Source organism: Urtica dioica, chromosome 8 (assembly GCF_054948205.1).
Source record: "Urtica dioica subsp. dioica isolate 48M chromosome 8, U.dioica_male_clone48M_v1_H2, whole genome shotgun sequence".
NCBI classification, from domain to species: Eukaryota; Viridiplantae; Streptophyta; class Magnoliopsida; order Rosales; family Urticaceae; genus Urtica; species Urtica dioica.
In genome coordinates this window covers 1,778,625-1,798,914 of record NC_142763.1, presented here as the reverse complement: position 1 = coordinate 1,798,914, position 20,290 = coordinate 1,778,625, and the positions used below count along the sequence as shown (strand labels likewise).

General features: G+C 37.0%; 2 protein-coding genes across 2 annotated transcripts; one reads left to right on the top strand and one right to left on the bottom strand.

The window, feature by feature from the left end:
* Positions 1–7,814: 7,814 nt before the first annotated feature.
* Positions 7,815–12,454, bottom strand: LOC149387105 (ABC transporter G family member 1-like). Its single transcript, XM_089624275.1, has 8 exons — positions 12,084–12,454; positions 11,353–11,432; positions 10,195–10,650; positions 9,811–9,897; positions 9,581–9,712; positions 9,186–9,386; positions 9,002–9,088; positions 7,815–8,653 (listed from the first exon to the last, which is right to left on the bottom strand). Exons 1-8 carry the CDS (start codon positions 12,379–12,381, stop codon positions 7,979–7,981), a joined length of 2,016 nt encoding a protein of 671 aa, XP_089480401.1. The 5' UTR covers positions 12,382–12,454; the 3' UTR covers positions 7,815–7,978.
* A 4,381-nt stretch (positions 12,455–16,835) lies between these two features.
* Positions 16,836–19,899, top strand: LOC149387104 (uncharacterized). Its single transcript, XM_089621900.1, has 4 exons — positions 16,836–17,673; positions 18,055–18,196; positions 18,268–18,828; positions 19,381–19,899. The coding sequence occupies exons 1-4, from the start codon at positions 16,925–16,927 to the stop codon at positions 19,612–19,614; spliced, it is 1,686 nt and encodes a 561-aa protein (XP_089478026.1). The 5' UTR covers positions 16,836–16,924; the 3' UTR covers positions 19,615–19,899.
* The last annotated feature ends 391 nt before the right edge of the window (positions 19,900–20,290 follow it).

Below are 20,290 nucleotides of genomic sequence, written 5' to 3'. Positions count from 1 at the left end.
ATTTCTGGATATCTATGGTTTTTGTGTGCACGATTGATAAGTGGATAGATAGCAATGAATTGATTTTTTTTTTTGAAAGTCACCATGACTTGAATTCGGGTTCTTTGAATGAAGAAGATGATCGTTTTCTTTTACTATTTTGAACCATTTTTCAGAGTCCATACCAAATTCTTAAAACATAAGTTGATGACGTTTTTGTTAAATTTTATTTTACTTAAGGGTATCTTTGTCTAAATAAAAGAAAAAGGCCTAGTTTTGGATAAACTTTAATCGATGAGCATATTAATGAATTTATACCTCGTCTACTTTATGAAATTTTTCCAATGACATTTTTTTTTGTTGATAAAATTGCTCAAGGCTTTCATTAGATAATGTGTATGAAATTCAAAAGTATAAACATCTTACATCTCTTAACGAGATAAAATGAATCCCCAAAACAACAATGATTTAATTCTAGGATTTGATGAAAGCACATTGTGTGATAACTTTCGATAACTGGAATATACATCACATTGAAATTCGAACAACTCATTGACTCTTTCAAAAAAACACTCAAAGATTAATGAACGAACCAAATGCTCGAGGAGCACCAACCATAGTAAAAAAAATGTTCGAGTGTTCGCACCGTCAAAATACTAAAAAAAACAAGAACCCATTAAATGGTTAAGTCATATTTGTCACTATAGTGTAGTTGGACAAAACATAAAAGCTTACACAAACTAATTGCACATAATAAACTAAACAAAACAAAATCCCTAACATCAAGGGTAAAACACACAAGTTCAATATACAAAAATTATTCATGATAAAACTAACATCTTCTCTATAAAATCCACCACATGGAATAACAATCACCACTGAACGCATGGGAAGGGTCGCGACAGAAGGGGTCACGTAGCCGAAGGAAGTGGATGGAGAGGACGACAATGAAGGCGGAATCCGGCGAGATGGAGGCGGAATCCGGCGAGAGTGGCATTAAGTGCTCTAAAAGTGATGTTATAGAGAAGATAACAAAACCACCATCTCTTCCTAAGTTGGAGAACGTCGGTGAGCGGTGTCTCAACCCTTAGAGAGAGGGTGGTGGTGGGGAATCAAAATATCTTAAATTTCTTTACAAAGAAAAAATAGAAGAAGAGAGAAAAAGTAGTTCAAAGCAAGAAAAAAGAAAGTATGATCTGTTTTTTCAGTGACATTGCACAGACAAACTTAGCATCATTGTTTCATATACTTCTCTCTACATTACATATATATATATATATATATATATATATATATATTTTGTATAACCACGTCACACAATGTAATTTCATAACGGTTTTAGATCGTCGCTTTGGCAAATAAAATAACCCGGAGACCGTATAAATGGAATTCACACCTAAGATACATAAAAAATAGAAAGTCCTAATGACATTAAGGTATTGTCACGCCCCGGGAAAGATGGGGCGTGATTAGAATATAAAAAGAAACACTAATAAACTTTACGAAACTAACCCACGGTACATACTCAGTTATTTACTTTACAAGTCCAAAGATAAAAGAAAGAAAACGGAAATATAAAACCAACCTTCGACACTTGATAGACTATCCAGCGAAAACCTTCCAACTCTCGACCACACTTAACTCCGAGGTCTTCCTAACCCTTCTCCTTCTCACATCCTGATTATAAGAAAAATTTGAGGGAAATAGGGGTGAGCCTGAGGCTCAGTAGGTACTATAGTAATGGTTTGATTTTTAAAAAAAAAATTTCGAAAATAATACTTACTTTATAATAATAATATTCTTGTCCCGCGTAAATCACCATACACGTACAAGTATAATAACAGTCTTATACGTGTAAATCACCATACACGCACAAGTATAACTTGCAGGAATGTAAATTGCATGAATGTAAATGACAGAAATGTAAATGACAGAATGCTGATGCTAGAAATGTAAATGCAAGAAATGCAATTGAATTTAAATGTGCATCTACGCCCATTTAAACGTCTACTATTTCCTGAGCCCCTGTCAACATAACCCGTGACAGTCCTCTGATCAGAATGGTGCACTCTCCACACCCTTATATATATACGATTGCACTCTCCGCTTCATATATATACGTTTCCGGCTCTATCAGGATATACAAAACATTTTATTTCGCAAATACGGGATATATGTATAATATCGAAAATATTCTCAACTTCATGATCAGATATCCTGAGATGAAGTTCCGCCACATTTTCTAAGAACGGTTTAGGTTTCGTGGCACGTTCACAACCATTTTCATTTCGAAAATAATATATACTTGAGGCCAAACCATAAAATCAGGAGAGAAGGGTTATAATAACCTACCTCGAGAGTAAGCGTCCATGTCGCTCTTCCACGAGACGTTCGCTCGTCCTGTGAACCTGAACGTTCACTAAAATCGAGAATCCAGACGTTCACTTACTCCGTGAACCCTCTAAACGACTTTCAGTCTTGAGTCCTATCACGGTAAATCAAACCGATCCTGAATCAGAATTCTATGAGTAATCCACAATACTCAAACCCAAACGTACGATTTAAAAGAATCGTAGAACTCAAAGACATATCCTCGGAACAAAACTTCAAACGATACGAGAACGTGTAAATTCGAACGAAAAACTACGATCAATCTCAAAACCGAGAAACAATTCTAATAAGCAAGCTCGTTCTCCTTTGAACGAATCTAATTCCATTTATCCATAATGAAACTAGAAAATAATTTCAACAAACGAATAACGTTCCTTTTCTTCTCCGAATCTCAAAGAAAACATAGTCAAATTTCTTATCGCGACGCTCGAGTAACCGAGATACCAAACGTTAAATCACAATCGAGTCTTAACTCTTAAAATCCTTAAACGAGCTTAATAATAATAACGAATAATCTACTATTTTTTTTCTCTTTCCAACTTGCATCGAAACCGACTTTCAAACAAATAAAACGTACTAACGTACTAACTCGAACCTATTTGTACAAAATAACTTTAACTCTGTAAATTACAACATAATAAATAAATAACTCAGCTAATCCTAAACGGATGCTTCGCGAGCCTCCGAGCCAAAACCGAAACGCCGTATCCACTCGACGTTCTCCGGGTCTTGTTCGTTCTCGCCTCGTCGACACTCGCGCTATAGCTCCGTCGTTTCTCGGCCACGTCCTCGCCGTCTCGACCAGCCGTTGTGGGCTCTGCGTAGCCCGCCTAAGACGACCCTAGACCCTTGACAAATAAGACTCACAAACGAAAGCCAAACGATTCATCAAACCAAAATTCCTATACAAACCTGAAACTCAACTCAGATAAACAATAATCCATAACATTCATTCTCAAATTCACAACTTTAAGCAATAAACATTACCAACCGAGTCTAATCAATATCCAAAACCAGTTAATTTCCCGAAATCACTCAAGAAACTCAAAAATCCCAAATTCACTTTCAAACCCTAGAGTCCAAAATTCATTCGGGTTTGATTTCTTTTACCTTGTTTTCGGGAGATTCGCAAAACCTGTCACGACCCGCGACCTCTCGTCGGCGGCTCACGGGCCGAGACGGTGGGGTTACGTCTCAGATTTCAACATCAATATATAACAATATATCTCATATCAGCGGAAACATAATCAAATCAACATAATAACCATAATACTTATATTAAACATAACACGATCATATATAAGTACTATAAGTGGTTATACGAAAACCTGGGTAAATTTTTCGCTGTTTAACTTTAGGAATTAGAGCCTTATAGCGACTCTTATTTATACACAAGCTCCCTAATTTTAAGTATATATACAAGGGATAGTTTGGGGATCATAGTTTACGAAAGGGGTTCAACAAAATATAGATATTATTATAGAAGGATTTGAACCCGGGTGAGTTCCCATTAGCCCAAAGGTCAAGAGATACACGTCTGGTCTTCATCCACGACTTCCTTATTCACATCGGCGCCTTGCCCTTCTCTACATTACCAAGGGTCATAAAACTATGAGTCGATTGACTCAGTAAGTGGGAGTCTAACCTAGAAAAATAAAAGCGACTAATGCCATGTGATAACATGTGACGTGCAAACAAGCACATAAGAATGCATGGATGCAAGTCTAACAAGTCTAGAGCATGACTCATGTGTACACATTCTAACTAGTACTTGTCGTCTTTAAGGTTACACACATCCCCCACTATAACCTTCAGAACGACAAGAGACCAGCCTTAGACTTCGAGCAGCAGTCGTCCGGCGGCCTAAGAGTTTTAATGTTAGTCTGGGATCCACTAATGGTACCACTTCATTCGACGTCGGCGCAACCCCCAGGCCCTCATAGCCCGTCAAGGTGCATTCTTCAGGTCTTCATAACCTGGTAACAAGATCGGGTGCGACTCTTGGTCGACTTCCCGATAAATGACTACTCAGCGCCATCCCCCAGGCCCTCATAGCCCGTCAGGGTCCATTTCATTTTTGGTACCATCGACACAACAATTCTTTAAGGTTCGGGTACTCTGCTGCACTCAGAGTACACACCTATGCTACTTACAGGAGAGCGACTCAGGATAAATCCTGAAAGATATTTCATTTCCCTTTTATGCTCGTTAGTGTTTTAGGTTGAAGACTCGGGATGTGACTCCCGGTACTTCTACCCTCGATTTGAATTCGAGAGTTAAACATGGCTCTCCTGTCTCCCCCGTTCTAACGGGTCAATCACAGATCCTAAGGAATAACTATATCACATATCAGAGGCTGGGTTTCACAAATCTTACGTTTGAACTTATCGAGCGAACTCACGCTAAGTTTTCAGGAAAAGCGGCCGAAGCCTTAATCTTTGAGATTATTCGATTTTAAAGCTTTCCTATTCTTGTTTACTAACAAACAATAATGCACGTAAACAGGGTTATTCCCTTGGTATGTAGTTGACTTAAGTCTCCACACTTACCCGGAAAAAGATCGTCTGGAAATTGTTGACTTCCGGAGTTTCCTTTCTTTCACGCTTCCTGAGACTCTACACGACCTGGAGCGTTAACACGTTCTGAAGTGTCGAGAAACTAAAATCCAAAGTTGAAATCTCATCAGTCACCATATCTCCAACTTGTCATAAACTCTCAAACATGTCAATAAACCATATAACTTGTCAACAAATTCACTTTACTTGACATAACTTTTCTATCTCAAAAACGAGCTAACCAAACTCGAAACGAACAAACTCATCTCAAATCACAAATCATTACTTTAAATTCCAAATTCCCAAATCCCGAAACTATAATCATAATAATCCAAAACTCATGTCATTTCTTCAAGTCACGTTAACCAAATCCAAGAATTAAGACCCGAGGCTCAAATTATAGATACACAACAGTCTCAAGGCCACAATATCACAATATGGCTCACGGTTACAAACACCCAAACAGCCACAATAAGTCACACAGGCATAACAACCACACGGCCAAGATTTTCACATCAACTAAACAATTTTAACGTCTCATAATCATCACAGCCTCATAATTCTAGCACAACAATGATCCTCACTGACTCAGAATTTCAAATCAACACACAGAGCCAAAACAATTCCAAACCAAATCGAATTCAATTCACAAATCCAACAAAACCAAAAAACACTCTCGGCCAAAATTCACGTCACACGGCCAACAAACAATTTCGAGTTCAATTTCTTCAATTTCAAGTCATCAATATCGATTATCAAACTCAAATAACAACTAATCACCTCCAATTCTTCAGAAATCATCAAAGAACACGAAATCCCCAAAACCAATTTCTCAAAACCCTAGTTTCCAATTCGGGTCAAGAAGATTTACCTTGTTTATGGAGGAATTGGACTCTCCGGCGTGCTCTCTCTCGATTCCTGTGGTTCTTCCTTGGTCGGCAGCTTTGGGTAAGCTCGCGGCGGCCGTTCTCCTCGCCGGAGCGCGCGCGCGGTCGCTGTGAGACGCGCGGGAGACAAAGCGACGAAGACGAGGAAGAAGAAGAAAGGAAAAGGGAGAAGATGAGGTGACTATGGCCGAGTGGTGAGGGGTTTCCCGAGCTTTGATGGCTGCTGAATTTTTTTTTTTCCTTTCTTGTTTTCTGCTGAAATTTGACTATGTTTTCTTTGAGATTCGTAGAAGAAAAGGAACGTTATTCGTTTGTTGAAATTATTTTCTAGTTTCATTATGGATAAATGGAATTAGATTCGTTCAAAGGAGAACGAGCTTGCTTATTAGAATTGTTTCTCGGTTTTGAGATTGATCGTAGTTTTTCGTTCGAATTTACACGTTCTCGTATCGTTTGAAGTTTTGTTCCGAGGATATGTCTTTGAGTTCTACGATTCTTTTAAATCGTACGTTTGGGTTTGAGTATTGTGGATTACTCATAGAATTCTGATTCAGGATCGGTTTGATTTACCGTGATAGGACTCAAGACTGAAAGTCGTTTAGAGGGTTCACGGAGTAAGTGAACGTCTGGATTCTCGATTTTAGTGAACGTTCAGGTTCACAGGACGAGCGAACGTCTCGTGGAAGAGCGACATGGACGCTTACTCTCGAGGTAGGTTATTATAACCCTTCTCTCCTGATTTTATGGTTTGGCCTCAAGTATATATTATTTTCGAAATGAAAATGGTTGTGAACGTGCCACGAAACCTAAACCGTTCTTAGAAAATGTGGCGGAACTTCATCTCAGGATATCTGATCATGAAGTTGAGAATATTTTCGATATTATACATATATCCCGTATTTGCGAAATAAAATGTTTTGTATATCCTGATAGAGCCGGAAACGTATATATATGAAGCGGAGAGTGCAATCGTATATATATAAGGGTGTGGAGAGTGCACCATTCTGATCAGAGGACTGTCACGGGTTATGTTGACAGGGGCTCAGGAAATAGTAGACGTTTAAATGGGCGTAGATGCACATTTAAATTCAATTGCATTTCTTGCATTTACATTTCTAGCATCAGCATTCTGTCATTTACATTTCTGTCATTTACATTCATGCAATTTACATTCCTGCAAGTTATACTTGTGCGTGTATGGTGATTTACACGTATAAGACTGTTATTATACTTGTACGTGTATGGTGATTTACGCGGGACAAGAATATTATTATTATAAAGTAAGTATTATTTTCGAAATTTTTTTTTTAAAAATCAAACCATTACTATAGTACCTACTGAGCCTCAGGCTCACCCCTATTTCCCTCAAATTTTTCTTATAATCAGGATGTGAGAAGGAGAAGGGTTAGGAAGACCTCGGAGTTAAGTGTGGTCGAGAGTTGGAAGGTTTTCGCTGGATAGTCTATCAAGTGTCGAAGGTTGGTTTTATATTTCCGTTTTCTTTCTTTTATCTTTGGACTTGTAAAGTAAATAACTGAGTATGTACCGTGGGTTAGTTTCGTAAAGTTTATTAGTGTTTCTTTTTATATTCTAATCACGCCCCATCTTTCCCGGGGCGTGACAGGTATGCTCGTCGAGGCTGTTTCTGGTAGTAACGCATGGGTCTTCTTTCTCCAGCGTTGACTGAAGCAATGGTTACTAGAGAAGCCCTAAGCTGGATCAAGCGCAGAGGTTGGGAAGATGTATTAGTAGAATCAGATTGTCTAACAGCTATCCCAAGCCATTAGGCGATCTGATCACATTATGGCTTCTGATTTTGGCAAAATTGCAAAAACATTTTGGCCGATTTACGTTCTTTTACTCTTTCTTCGGTAAAACGTTCTGCAAATTCGGTTGCTCGTTCCCTTGCTAGAGCGTTGGGTTTACCATTAGTTCGTATATTCCAGGATGAGTCTGTTCCTTCGGAAATAATTATGATGTTGTTTTTCCAAGATTGAAGTAATTAATAAAAGGTAAAACCATTTTTATTTTTTAGAATAAGGACATGGTCAAACAATATAGAGTCAATAGTACTCAAGGAACAACCTTACTAAATGCATCTTATTAACTGATAATAAACGATAATAGTAATGATCTATTGGTAACCTCTCTTTATCTCTCTCTTTTTCAATGCATTGGAGTTGCTACGGGATTTTCCATGATTTGCACGCTTTGCTTGCATTGCATTTTCGTCGCGAAAGAAACTCTCCAAGTCTTCAACTTCTCGTTAGCCTTGAGGATCACCAAGAACAAAACCCTATAGAAAACAACCATCCCAAGCAAAACACCAAGATCCACCCACTTGGAGTAACTCATGTCAACCTGCCACGTGTCCCTCAAGATCACCTCTCCGGCGATCTTTGCCCTGCCCCCATCTTTCCCAGGGAACACCAAACCCTCGAACTCGTTCTTATACAGCCCTTGATAAGCGTACCTATGGAACGCGACATAGAACAAAGGGTACTTCCAAAACTCTTCCGGGAGATCGCTCGGGAGCCTGAAAAACCCTCCCCCGAGCATCATCACGGCTTGGATCCCAGCGCCGACGATGATGCCCATGAGGAAGTTTGGGATGAGGCTCGCGACGATCATCATGATGCTCTCGACCAACATCATGCATGCGTAGAGGACGAGGACGAAGTACGAGAAGTGGGTGAAATCTTTCTGGAGCCCCGATAGATAGTAAGTCAGGGCGCCCGGGATAAGGGCGATCAAGACTAGGTAGGGTTGAGCGGAGAGCGTGTTGCTGATCACGAACGATGTTACGCTATAGTGTCCGTTCAATCTTTCCCGTTCAAATACCTAAATAAAGATCATTCGTTATATAATAGTTAAGTAAAAATATGTAAGACATATTCCGATTATCTACGATGAAGATTTTTTTCCACTTTTATTACTATGATTGTCATTAAATACAATTTTTTGTGACATATGTGTCATTAAATGCAATTTTCATGACATGTGGTGTCAAAAAAATGAAAACAGAAACATTTCAATGAATAATGAGAAAAATTAGACTATTGAGGAACTACATGCTTTAATTCAATGCTAAATTTATGCACTGAACTATTGTGTAATTTCTTTTGACTGTAAATCAAAATCTCCACAATAATACTATGGTGAGACTTAGACATAATGAAAACGGCTTACCTTCATGTCTTCAACAAAAGAAGGGAATCCGCCGATAGCCATGAAAGTTAAGAATGTAGCCGTAAACATGATCAACGAACCTCTTGCCTGAAAATAATCAGAAAAACGATCACACAATTCATTACTTTTATTATACTAAATAAAGTGAACCTCGCGAATGATTTCTAATTTTTTTTTTCTTTACCTGAATCGATCCATAGGTAGAGCCAATATCATAAAATATAGTTCCGAGGCAAATGGCGAGTATGACGTAGACCGCGACACGCATCCAATAGTAGCCGAGATCTCGGTACATGTTTTTGAATGATCTCCTTGTTAAGACTTGACATTGAGTAAGAAAGCTGGCATGACTTCTCTTCTTAGTCTCCAATTTTATACAATTTCTCTGATCATTAACAGTGATGTTAGTTTTTGGATAAGAAATGTAGAGCAGCACGTATATATGCTATTAGCACCAGACTATTGTATTTCTTTTTTCATGTATATTATTCAGACTCAGACTCTTCATTTTTCTCTTTGAATCCCTAAATCTTCATATGCCAACTAGTTTAAGAGAGCTTTGAGATGCTAATTATTAACCTTTTGATGAATCTCAGCTACTTGTCTTCGAACTTCGGGGTAGCCTTGAGATGCTTTGTAAGACTTTATTAGAGTGTCAATTGCTTCTTCTACCGTGATTATCTCTCCATTCCCACACCCCTTTTCAATATCCTGAAAAGATATTACTCAAACAATTCATATCCTATCTATATACATACATATATATAGTAGCATTATAGATATTCCTTAAAAATCAATCACGCACATACCTGCTCAAAATCCCTGTTTATGGTTTTTAGGAAGTGATCCGATGGATTTTGGAGAGTTGGGCAAGGAAAACCACTTGAAGCAAAAAACTACAAAAAAAAAAAAAAAAAAAAAAAAAGCAATTCAATTATAGACATGAATTAGGCAGTAAGCGCGTTTGGCTAGTTCATGTATGTGACTAAACCCTAGAGATACAAAAAAAAAAAAAAAAAAAAAAAAAAAACATTGAATATGTTTAGATTGTTAATACTTTAAAAAAAATGAGTTAAACTACCTATTTTAACTCTATACGTTAAAATTTTAGTTGAAAACTTCGTACTAAATATGAACTATATAGACACGAATTAGGCTATAATTTTAATTGGCTGTAAGCGGAGATGAGATACCTCGGTTGCTGCGGAAGCGGGGCCAAAGTAAACGGTTTTACCGGCGGAGAGAAGGCAAAGAGTGTCGAAAATGTGGAAGACCTCGGAACTGGGCTGGTGGATAGAAGCGACGACGGTCATGTGGCCGAGAGCGGAGATTCCTTTGATGACGTAGAAGGAGGCGGCGCTGTCGAGGCCGCTGGTGGGCTCGTCGAGGAAGAGGAGGTCGGGGCGGGTGAGGAGCTCCATGCAGATGCTGACGCGGCGCTTCTGGCCGCCGCTGATGCCCTTGACGCCCCACCCCCCAATGCGAGTGTGCGCCGCCTCCTGCAGCCCCATCTCGCGCACCGTCGTCTGCGCCCGCTCCTTCTTCTCCGCCGCCGACATCCACTCCGGCAGCTGCAGCTGTGCCGAGTACTGCACCGCTTCTTCCACCGTTAGGGTTGTTGTCAATGTGTCCTCTTGCATCACGTACGCCTGCAATTTTTTTTTTATTATTTTATTTTTTATATAAGTAAGGGACATAATCATTTTTTTTTTTATTGAGAAACTAAATTAATTATAATATTTTGACAATGTATCTATATAATTATAATTTTTTGTTTTTTTTTTATGAGAAACTAAATTGATTATAATATGTTATAAGTAAGGGACATAATCATTTTTTGTAGTGTCTCATTGTAGTGCTAAATTATTATATGTAAATGTAAGACATCAACCAGAAAAAGTCATGAAAAGGGATATAAAAATTTATCATCTCATATAAAATATTAAAATACTAGATAATTTATGTCTGTTTCTTTTTTTCAATTTTATGTAGATATATTAATTATTTAAACGTTACAAAAAAGAAGTTTGGTAATCATTCTATTCAATAATAATAATATGTTGGCACATCAATTGAGTTTTTTTTTTTTTTTTTTTTTTTTTTAAACTTACTATATTGTTAGAGAAATGATTTTCAACCGTGCATCAAATAAAAATGTGCTTGGGACCCACATTTTTTTTTCTATTTCATTAAAAAAAAAAGGTGCTTATGTATATGCTTTTCTTTTTTTTCAAACAAAAGCAGAAGTCAGAGTATAGTTATTCTTCTTACACTTTTCCGGTTTTATTAAACCCAAGACTAGTTTTAAGAATAAAACGTCCACACAAGTTTTGCTTGAAAAAATGACATACCGATGTACCATAGGCCAACGTCTGTTTCTGTCCATTTATTAGAATCTCCCCACTTTGCCTTGCATTTGAACTCAACCTTCCTGCAAATATTTTCAAGGAGTTGACTTTGAGTTGTCTTATATGTATATAGAAATGACTCACTATATTCCTAGTCATGTGGAAGTGACAAACCCGAATGAGAACCATATAGTATGTGAACGCCTTTATATGATCTGACCCACAAGATAAATAAATAGGTTCTTTCTTTGAAATCTTTGGCTTTTACATCATCATTTCACTCAAATCAATATTAAACATGATTCATAAATATATATATATATATATATATATATATTAATTATATGGTTGTAAAAAAATATCATTAAACTGTATATCAGTTGTGTGATTAAATACGATCGCATGTTTAAAAGAAACATCTGTTCATTTTAATTGTGAAAATATATATTTTTTTAATATTGTAACATTATAGTTTCGATTACGGGGAGCAAAATTGTTTTAAGGCCAAACTAACAAAAATTAAAAAAAAGTTAGGGACTAATATGTTACAATCACAAATTTGATTCAAGACTTCCCTAAAAAATAAAGGCTATTTGCGGCCTTGAAGAATATAAAGATAGATAAGGTATAGACGATTTTTAGTGAGATGAAAATATAAGTAGTAGTTCATATATACATGGTAATAAGCAGTACATAAATATATGTATATATATATATACAAACACTGTATATACCTGCTAAGGCATCAAGAAGAGTGGACTTGCCACAACCAGAAGGACCCATAATAGCCAAGAGCTCTCCTGGTTTGGCGTAACCAGTTAGGCCTTGGAGGATTGGTTTATTTCTCCCTTTTCCATTTGAAACGGTCACCCAAAGATCTTGCCACGTCAGCAAAACTCCGGCTTCTAAGGGCAGAGCCGTATCATTAGATTTTGTGTGATTATTCGGAACCCATTTTGGCGGTGGCTGTATGATATCTAGTGCCGATCTAGGCACTTCTATTATACGCCCAGAATGAACATTACAATCCATGTTTGGTGGACAGAGAGAGAGAGAGAGAGAGAGAGTGAGAACGAATTGCCCTAGCGTGGTGTCACTTAGTATTATGATACATATATATATACTAATTACCAAGTATGTGTGTGTGTGTGTGTATATATATATATATATATATATATATATATATATATATATATATATATTCACCCTTGCATTATTTTCTTGTGAAACTAAACCGTTTATGAACGTTTCAAGTTTTAGAGTAGTGTTTTAGTATGCAACTAGTATTGACTAGCTAAAGCATTTAATGAGCAGAAAAACTTGTAGTTCGAAAATTATGGATGGGGTACCCATTTATTGCTATTATTATTGAATGTCTACTAAAATAATAAAAATGTATTTCATTGTGTCTGTTTAGTCATTGTCATTTGTCTGAGTAGTAGTATTACGTCCAAATTCCGTTGGTCTAGAATACATTCGTTTTTCATGTGTATGGGGTTAGTTAAATGTAATTCATTTGAGTTGATAAACTATGACCTACGTTTAAAATCTGGGCGAGATATCGGAAAAAGAAATTATCGGTAATAAGATTTGTTATGGGATAATTTGGTCAAGCACCGAGTATATTAGTCGGAATCCCGAGCAGTAGACAAAATTCAGCACCAAACTTAGGTAAAATAGACCCAAGAGCTAACCATTGAAAAGGAACGATCCGTTCATAAGATAAGAACGAAACCTACCGATCAGAACTTCGGAGAGAATAGAAGACCGTAGGTCAAAGACTAGTCAAACCAAAAGAAAACATGTTTCAAATTCCTAAAACGCACACCTCAACGGTTCCAAAATCATAAAGAGAATAGTAACCGTCCACCTCTGCGAGTAGAAAGCGGCAGTTACCCAAAAATCACCAAGAACGTGGGATTGATCACCCCACGTTCACCAGAATAACCGTCAGAGCCCACGATCATGTGGTAAAGGAAGCAACCCCAGACGGATATAAATAGGAAGCTACAAAGATTCTCAGGACAGGAAAATTTTACGCCTTTATTGCTTTCTTCTACTTAGAACACATTGTAAATATTGCTCTCTTGTATTAGATTCGTCAGTATAAAGAGAAAGTCTTGCCTAAATCATATCAATACTCGGAGTCTTCGTACTCGGAGCCTGTGTATTTTCGTAAGATATTGTTGTACTAATTTTACGGGTCAACAAGATTGTAAGCAAATTCGGCCGGATGATTTGCGGAGGGAAAAAATTTATCCAGGAAAAACATGTTTGAAAATAGGATATAATATTAAGTTCAAATATATAAATGATAAAAAAAAATGCGAGGCACACATTATATTTGTCATAATAATTATGAATATTAATGTAACTAAAATATTAGCATCATAATGCTTAATTATTTCTGTCAGCTGTATTTTAACGAAATCAAATGTACACGATAAAAGTAAATATATATGATATATCATAACACGTGTTATTAGGGATTTGTCAGGTGAATTAAACTCTACAATAATTTGGACTTTTCCGTGAAGAAAAGTCATATAAATCGCTAGAATGTCTTTTTCCCATGAAACACTTTTTTTTTTTTTTTTTTGAAGGCATCCCATGAAACACTTGTCTTGTCTAAAGACCATATAATTTTGTGGGTTATACTCACAGTCCAGTCACTTCAGTGACCCACATTGTCATTGGTCAATACATTTTATTTTAGTCGATATATGCATCTCTTTCAATATCTCATAGGACTAAATATGTGAACGGGAATATTTTTCAAATTTCCTAGTATCAAAATTAATATTAAACCTCAGTTTCTCAATTTTTATGCATATGTGTACAAGAACTAGGTTGTTGAGGGCACAAAATAGCTCCAAAATATATATCTGGTATCTACTCATGCTTAACAGGCACGAAACAAGGTGTAACTCAAGGGTTATAACCCCTCCTCAATTTTTTTTTTTTTCACTTTTTACTTACTTTTCATTTTATTTTTACAATTTTTTACCTTTAAAATTTATAAATTAACCCTCCCTAAATTCTTTTTTTTTTCAAATTAGGTCTCCTTAAAGTGAAATCCTGATTTCGTTCCTGATCATGCATATGCATATAGATTATCGTTTACTATCGTATTATGCATGCATGTATACATATGGCGCACACACACATGCACATGTTTACATGGAGGTTTTTTATTTTTTATTTTTTAATAACTATACTATGGAACATCTTAAAGCGAGTACAAATGATTAATTAAGCCACATGTACCCACAAACATGATTAATTTCAAGTTTCAACAAATATATGATAACAATTGTATTAAGGAAGTGATTAAAAAAACTTGTAATTAAGGGAATTCTCTCTCTCTCTCAAAAGTTGAAATTCGTTCGGTTCGGTTCGATGTTGACCATTTTTCATATATGAAACCGAATTTTCGATTTTAAAAAATTTGGTCAAATAACCAGTCTAGTTTAGTCCAAAACCGAAATTCGGTAACCAAAATATTCGGATATATCCAGTTTCTTAAATCTAATAAATTTGGTTATCCGATTCTTTGAAATCCGGATTCAGTCTTAAAACTAGGTTTAAAAAATTGGTTATCTAGTTATTAAAATCCATAACCACTATGAAACTATTTTTTAATCCATACTCGGGTATAAAATTATTCAAATGATCAAAATTTGAGTAAAAATGAATCATATAATCCTAACGTGATTATTTATTTTATTTTATATTTATTTTTTTTAATAAAGAACAATTGGTTAAATATCCGATATCCGATTTTTTCGAAATTTATAATCGATATCCGGTCCAATTTTTTAAATAGAATTTGTTATCCAAATCCGAATTTTAGTTATATGAAGTGACATCAATTTTCGATTTTGGATCAGTTCTATTTTATCTCATTTTTTGTTCGGTTTTGCTCGCGTCCACGCACTATCAGCTATTTAATTATTTTCCGGTGGAATGAAATGTGATGGATGGTTTCATTAAATTTTCTGAGCTGAATGTTCGTAAACACGTGAAGAACATTTGAAAGGTTTATTTCACGACCAAATTGAGACCACATGCTGATCATCAAGACAATTGCATTTTCTGCACATATCTAATGAATTGTGTGGCCAGCCATGCCCATTTGTGACATCATCAATGACGGACATATAAGAGAGGGATTTAAGACATGCTTGTTTAGAAATTCAAGCTAAAAACAGGATATTATAGAGCTAAAAACAGGATATTAGTAACATTATCGTATATTAAGAATATTTGTTAAAATAATATCAATTTATTTATATTACAATAATATTTGTGGTAACTTCATTCTTCAACAGATAATTAATTACCTATTTTGTACGAATTTTTCTAAATTTGGGAAACGTCGTTCCATATCTTTAATCAAAATAAGAAAAATTTAGTTCTATGGCGTGGTAAATTTTTTTTTTTTTTTTTTTTTTTTTTGTATACAACAAGCTCCTAAACAAATAATATTTAAGCATATCTAATGGCTTAAATTAGTATGAGTACATTTGTATAGTAACTCTTTTTTTTCTTCGTATGTTTGGTTCAAGCACGAAGGTGCACATGACAAACAGATGATAATATATAAATCTCAAGACCGATTAATCCATTTTAATTTTAATAAGTAATTCGTTGATATCAAAAGCAATTTTTTTCACCGTGATGAATTATGATCATGGTATTTTAAATAAATTAATATCTTCGACCACAATATTACCAAAAAATTGACCGAAGTTAAAGGTATCAAAAAAGTCGAGTCGGGCCAACCCATTTTTCAAGCTAAAAAGAGGTGGATCCGTGTCCGATCAATCTAGACCCTTTTGTTCGAGGGTCGGGTCAAGCCGGGTCTAAAGAATAGGACCTTAGGTCCAACCCTGGATCAAGCTCTCAATCATCGGGGTCAAAAGCCGGACTTAAACTGGACCTCAAAAAGCCCTAGTTAGCAATAATCATAAAAAAAAAATAAGATTTTTTAATTTAAAAAAAAAATATCATTTCAATCAAAAAGATAAAAATATTAGTAAAAAATATCTATATCATTAATAAAAAATTAATATATGTGCCAAATACACTTGTTATATGCAAGTAATAAATAATTTAATTAAAAATATAAACATTATGATTATTTATTGAAATATTTATTAATAAAGAGATTTAGTTTTAGTAATATAATAATGATGAACAATGTTTAAGTGTGAAATTGGGTTTGTGATTGGAGTTGGAAAAAAATTTAGTGCTAAAAACGTGATTACAATACTAAATTTAGTGGATGGATTGGAGTCGTCCCGTTGTATACTAAAGTCTAAAAGGGCATTATTTTGAAAATAAACATGGAATTGTATGAAGCATTAAAAAAAAAAAAAAAAGTTGGGCAATGAGGTCCAGTAGTTGTCATTTCTCCAGTTTTTATGTCGTATTTATTTTGTTTTGTCGTTTTCTCCCGCAACAAACAAGTACAACAATGAAGAGAAGAGATAGCCCAGTATAAAAAAAAAATCCAAAAAAATTATATTTTTTTAATCCAGCCCAGAGTCGGTCAGTCACTCCAATAGAACAAATGGCGGCGGCGATCACACAGTCGCCGTCCCTCCCGGCGGAGGCACCACCGTTAATGTCCTGCGTCGACCTCTCAACCCTCTCACAGTCCGAACTCCAAACCCTAGCTCGCTTCTCCTCCTCCGCCACCACGCAGTCCCTCGTCTCTCCGACGAAAATCGACCCTTCCATCTTCAACGAAAGCACTGGATCTCGCCGCCAGACGTACTCCTCCTCCTCCGCCGCCGTTCACCACCGCCGTCGCACCGCCGCCGCTTCGCATTCCGACAACCCCTCCCCTCCCCCGCCACCTCCCTCCGCCGCCGACCTCACGCACAACCGCCTCATCATGGACCGCCTCAAATCCCTAATCTCCCGCCACCCGAACTTCCACTCCGTCGAGCTCCTCTCCCCCTCCCTCCCTCCGCCTCCGCCTCCGCCTCCGCCGCGGAAGCGCGGCCGGAAGCCGAAGTCCTCGTCGGATATCACGGCGGCGACGGATCATCTGAGACCGGTGGACGCCGCTGCGCTGGCGGCGGCGGAGGATCCGTTCGGGGACGAGCTGAGGCGGAGGACGGCGGGGATCGAGAGCGAGGAAGGCTTGCTAGGGTTCATGAGGAGCGTGGAAGGAGAGTGGGGAAGCCGCCGGAAGCGGCGGAGGATCGTCGACGCTGCGGAGTTTGGGGAGGTTTTGCCGATTGGGTGGAGGCTGTTGCTAGGGATTCGCAGGAAAGAAGGGCGGGCTTGGATTTATTGTCGCCGATACCTGAGGTGATCTTTTGAATTCGATTTCTTCTTGCTTTTCTTTCTGGTTGGCTTATCAGAGATAGAACTCCAGAGAAATGTCGTTTTAGGATGAATTCCAATTCAATAAAAGCATGGCTTCTTAGTTTAGGAGAACTGAAATGGTGACTGGAAATGCTAGGATTAGAGCTTCTAATTCAGATGTATAGAACCGATAAATCATGTTTGAGCACATTCTTCTCAGACGCTTATACTGAAAAAAAAAACACACTAGAAATGGTTTAAAGTAAACGAGTAGTCTTGGGCGGAAATAAAAGTTTAATGCTTGGCTTTATTGCCATTGATGGGAAAACAAGAATAAAAAAAATGATCTGTGTTCGCTTGGTTCATTGTTCCGATACTCCACAGCCCCACAGGGCAGCATTTCATTAGCTGCAAGGAAGTTTCTTCGTATTTGCAATCCATTGGCTCTCAAAACGAGACACATCACCCGGATTACGGTCACCCAATCGAAGAAGATATTCATTTCGAAAGACGTGTCGCCAAACATGTAAGTACACACTGTGCGGTTGTTCTTTATCTCTAATCATGGACTGAGTTGAAAAAAAAAAAAAAAAACAGAATGCAGGTCTGATCTTCAAGGACGGAGATTCCAGCAACACAATATCCATTCTTTCGGGGATAGAGAATCTCTCGGAGGTACCGATACGAGACCTGTTCGAGTGTCGCAAGTGCGATGATACGAGGTTCGACGACAAGGAGTCGTATCTTCAACACGTCCTGGCGTTCCATCAGAGGACTACAAAGCGGTTCAGCCTCGGCTCCTCGGTTCAGGAATCACCCGAACCGTCTTTGAGGATCTCGAAAATGGACGCTCTGGTCGAGATTGCGCAGAATTCAATAATAGAGACTTCTGGGTGTGAAATCGTCGATAACAAGGATGTGGCCATTGATGATGGGATTGTGGATGTGAAGGTAGTTTCTGTTCTCGACGATACATTTCTTAGCGTTGATGCCGAGGATGTAACAAAAGGAGATAACAGATCGGAATTTGCTGAACTTAGTACCAGTGATTTCCCGATTAGAATGGACATCGATGAGAGTATTCCAAGCCCTTTCGCTACGATCGAGACAGAACAAGCCTCGTCTTGTTTCCCCTCGGCGTATGAAATTTCGGATAAGGTAAGACATTAGCTATATAGGCCCTCTATGCTTGTCAAACTTATTTTGAATAAATATTTTATTTGCCCCCTGAATCATGGATGGCGTGTCACTTTGTTTCTGGATATAAAAAAATACCTCAAAACGTTCCTTTAGGCTACAAGTATAAATTGGATCAATTTAGTTTTTTGTTTATTTATTTATTTTTATTTTTTTTTAATTCTTTATTATCTTTTTGTAACATTTGTTATCTGAAAGTGACAGAACTAGTTAGTTATCCAAAGTAACTAAAGCATTTTAGTTTAAGGCATTCCAACCCGAAACGAAGCTCATGAACTGATATGATCTTTAGATAAAAACCTACAGTGGAATACAATTTTATATCTTATAAATTGGGGGATAAAAAATGGCAAATAAATAATATGTTCATTTATTTTTAGTCTCATCCTGGTTATTGTCGGTTTTGTGTCATTGGCTCTGTACTTCGCTTGTCTTGTGGGTCAAGCAAACATAATCCCATTTTCATATATTTCATTGATCTCAAATCTTGAACATAAAACGGTGATTTTTCAGGTGGAGCAACTTTTTGGCATAGAACCAAGTCACGAGAACGAAACAGATTTTGACGAGCCGATGATCGATGATGCGATAGAATCTGCGACTTTGCAAGACGTACCGATCGATCTGGCGAACAGCTCGGAGATGGAGAGCTTGATCGCTGGTCCCTCTGTTCAGTTCGAATCGGAAGAATCAATGTTAAACACGACTCAACCGTCAATTCAGAAGCAGGACAGTAATCTTCCGTGAAATTGGTTGCAAAACAAAAACTTTACGGCGCACCACGATGCGGTGGATAACGATTCACACGTTCACCCTCATTTTCTTTGAATTTAAGGCATCTCTTCGATTTTAGGGTTTATTAGTAAGAGACCGAGAGGCCTGAAGATGTTGTAGTAGTCTTAAGCGAGTTGTTTCAATTTCTTACATTTGTGATTATTCTGGAATTTTTAATTTTTTTATTAAGGGCTGAAACATCAGAAATTGCTTGAACAATAGAAAGACACAATGGAGAAAGAACAATACTTCCCAAGACGCAAAAGTTTACACATTTTTTTAAAAATATTATTATTATAATTGGTAATGATGCCACAACGATATCCAATTGATGCTCGTATCACTACACTAGTCATTTTGTTCCACGTTTTCCATGCTTTCCTTCTCATTGCATCACTTTTCTGTCAACAATTGATTTAAGGGAAAATAACACATTTATACCCTGTGTTTTAGTGAAATATCGAGTTTAACCTTTGGTTTTCAAAAATGTCGAGTTCATACCCTCTGTTTAACTAAAATGACGAAATTATACCCTATGTTTAACTAAAATGACGAAGTTATACCCTGAAATAGACAACAGTGTCACAAATATTCTTTTTATTGACTTTTCATTGACGTTGACTATAATATTTATATATAAACACCAATT

Coding starts and splice junctions, on each gene's coding strand:
- LOC149387105 (XM_089624275.1), bottom strand. CDS start 12,381: ATGGATTGTAATGTTCATTCTGGGCGTATAATAGAAGTGCCTAGATCG. Junction 9,713..9,810: donor TAAACAGGGATTTTGAGCAG/GTATGTGCGTGA, acceptor ATATCTTTTCAG/GATATTGAAAAGGGGTGTGG. Junction 8,654..9,001: donor CTTTTGTTGAAGACATGAAG/GTAAGCCGTTTT, acceptor ATCTTTATTTAG/GTATTTGAACGGGAAAGATT.
- LOC149387104 (XM_089621900.1), top strand. CDS start 16,925: ATGGCGGCGGCGATCACACAGTCGCCGTCCCTCCCGGCGGAGGCACCA. Junction 17,674..18,054: donor TATTGTCGCCGATACCTGAG/GTGATCTTTTGA, acceptor GATACTCCACAG/CCCCACAGGGCAGCATTTCA. Junction 18,197..18,267: donor AAAGACGTGTCGCCAAACAT/GTAAGTACACAC, acceptor AAAAAAAAACAG/AATGCAGGTCTGATCTTCAA.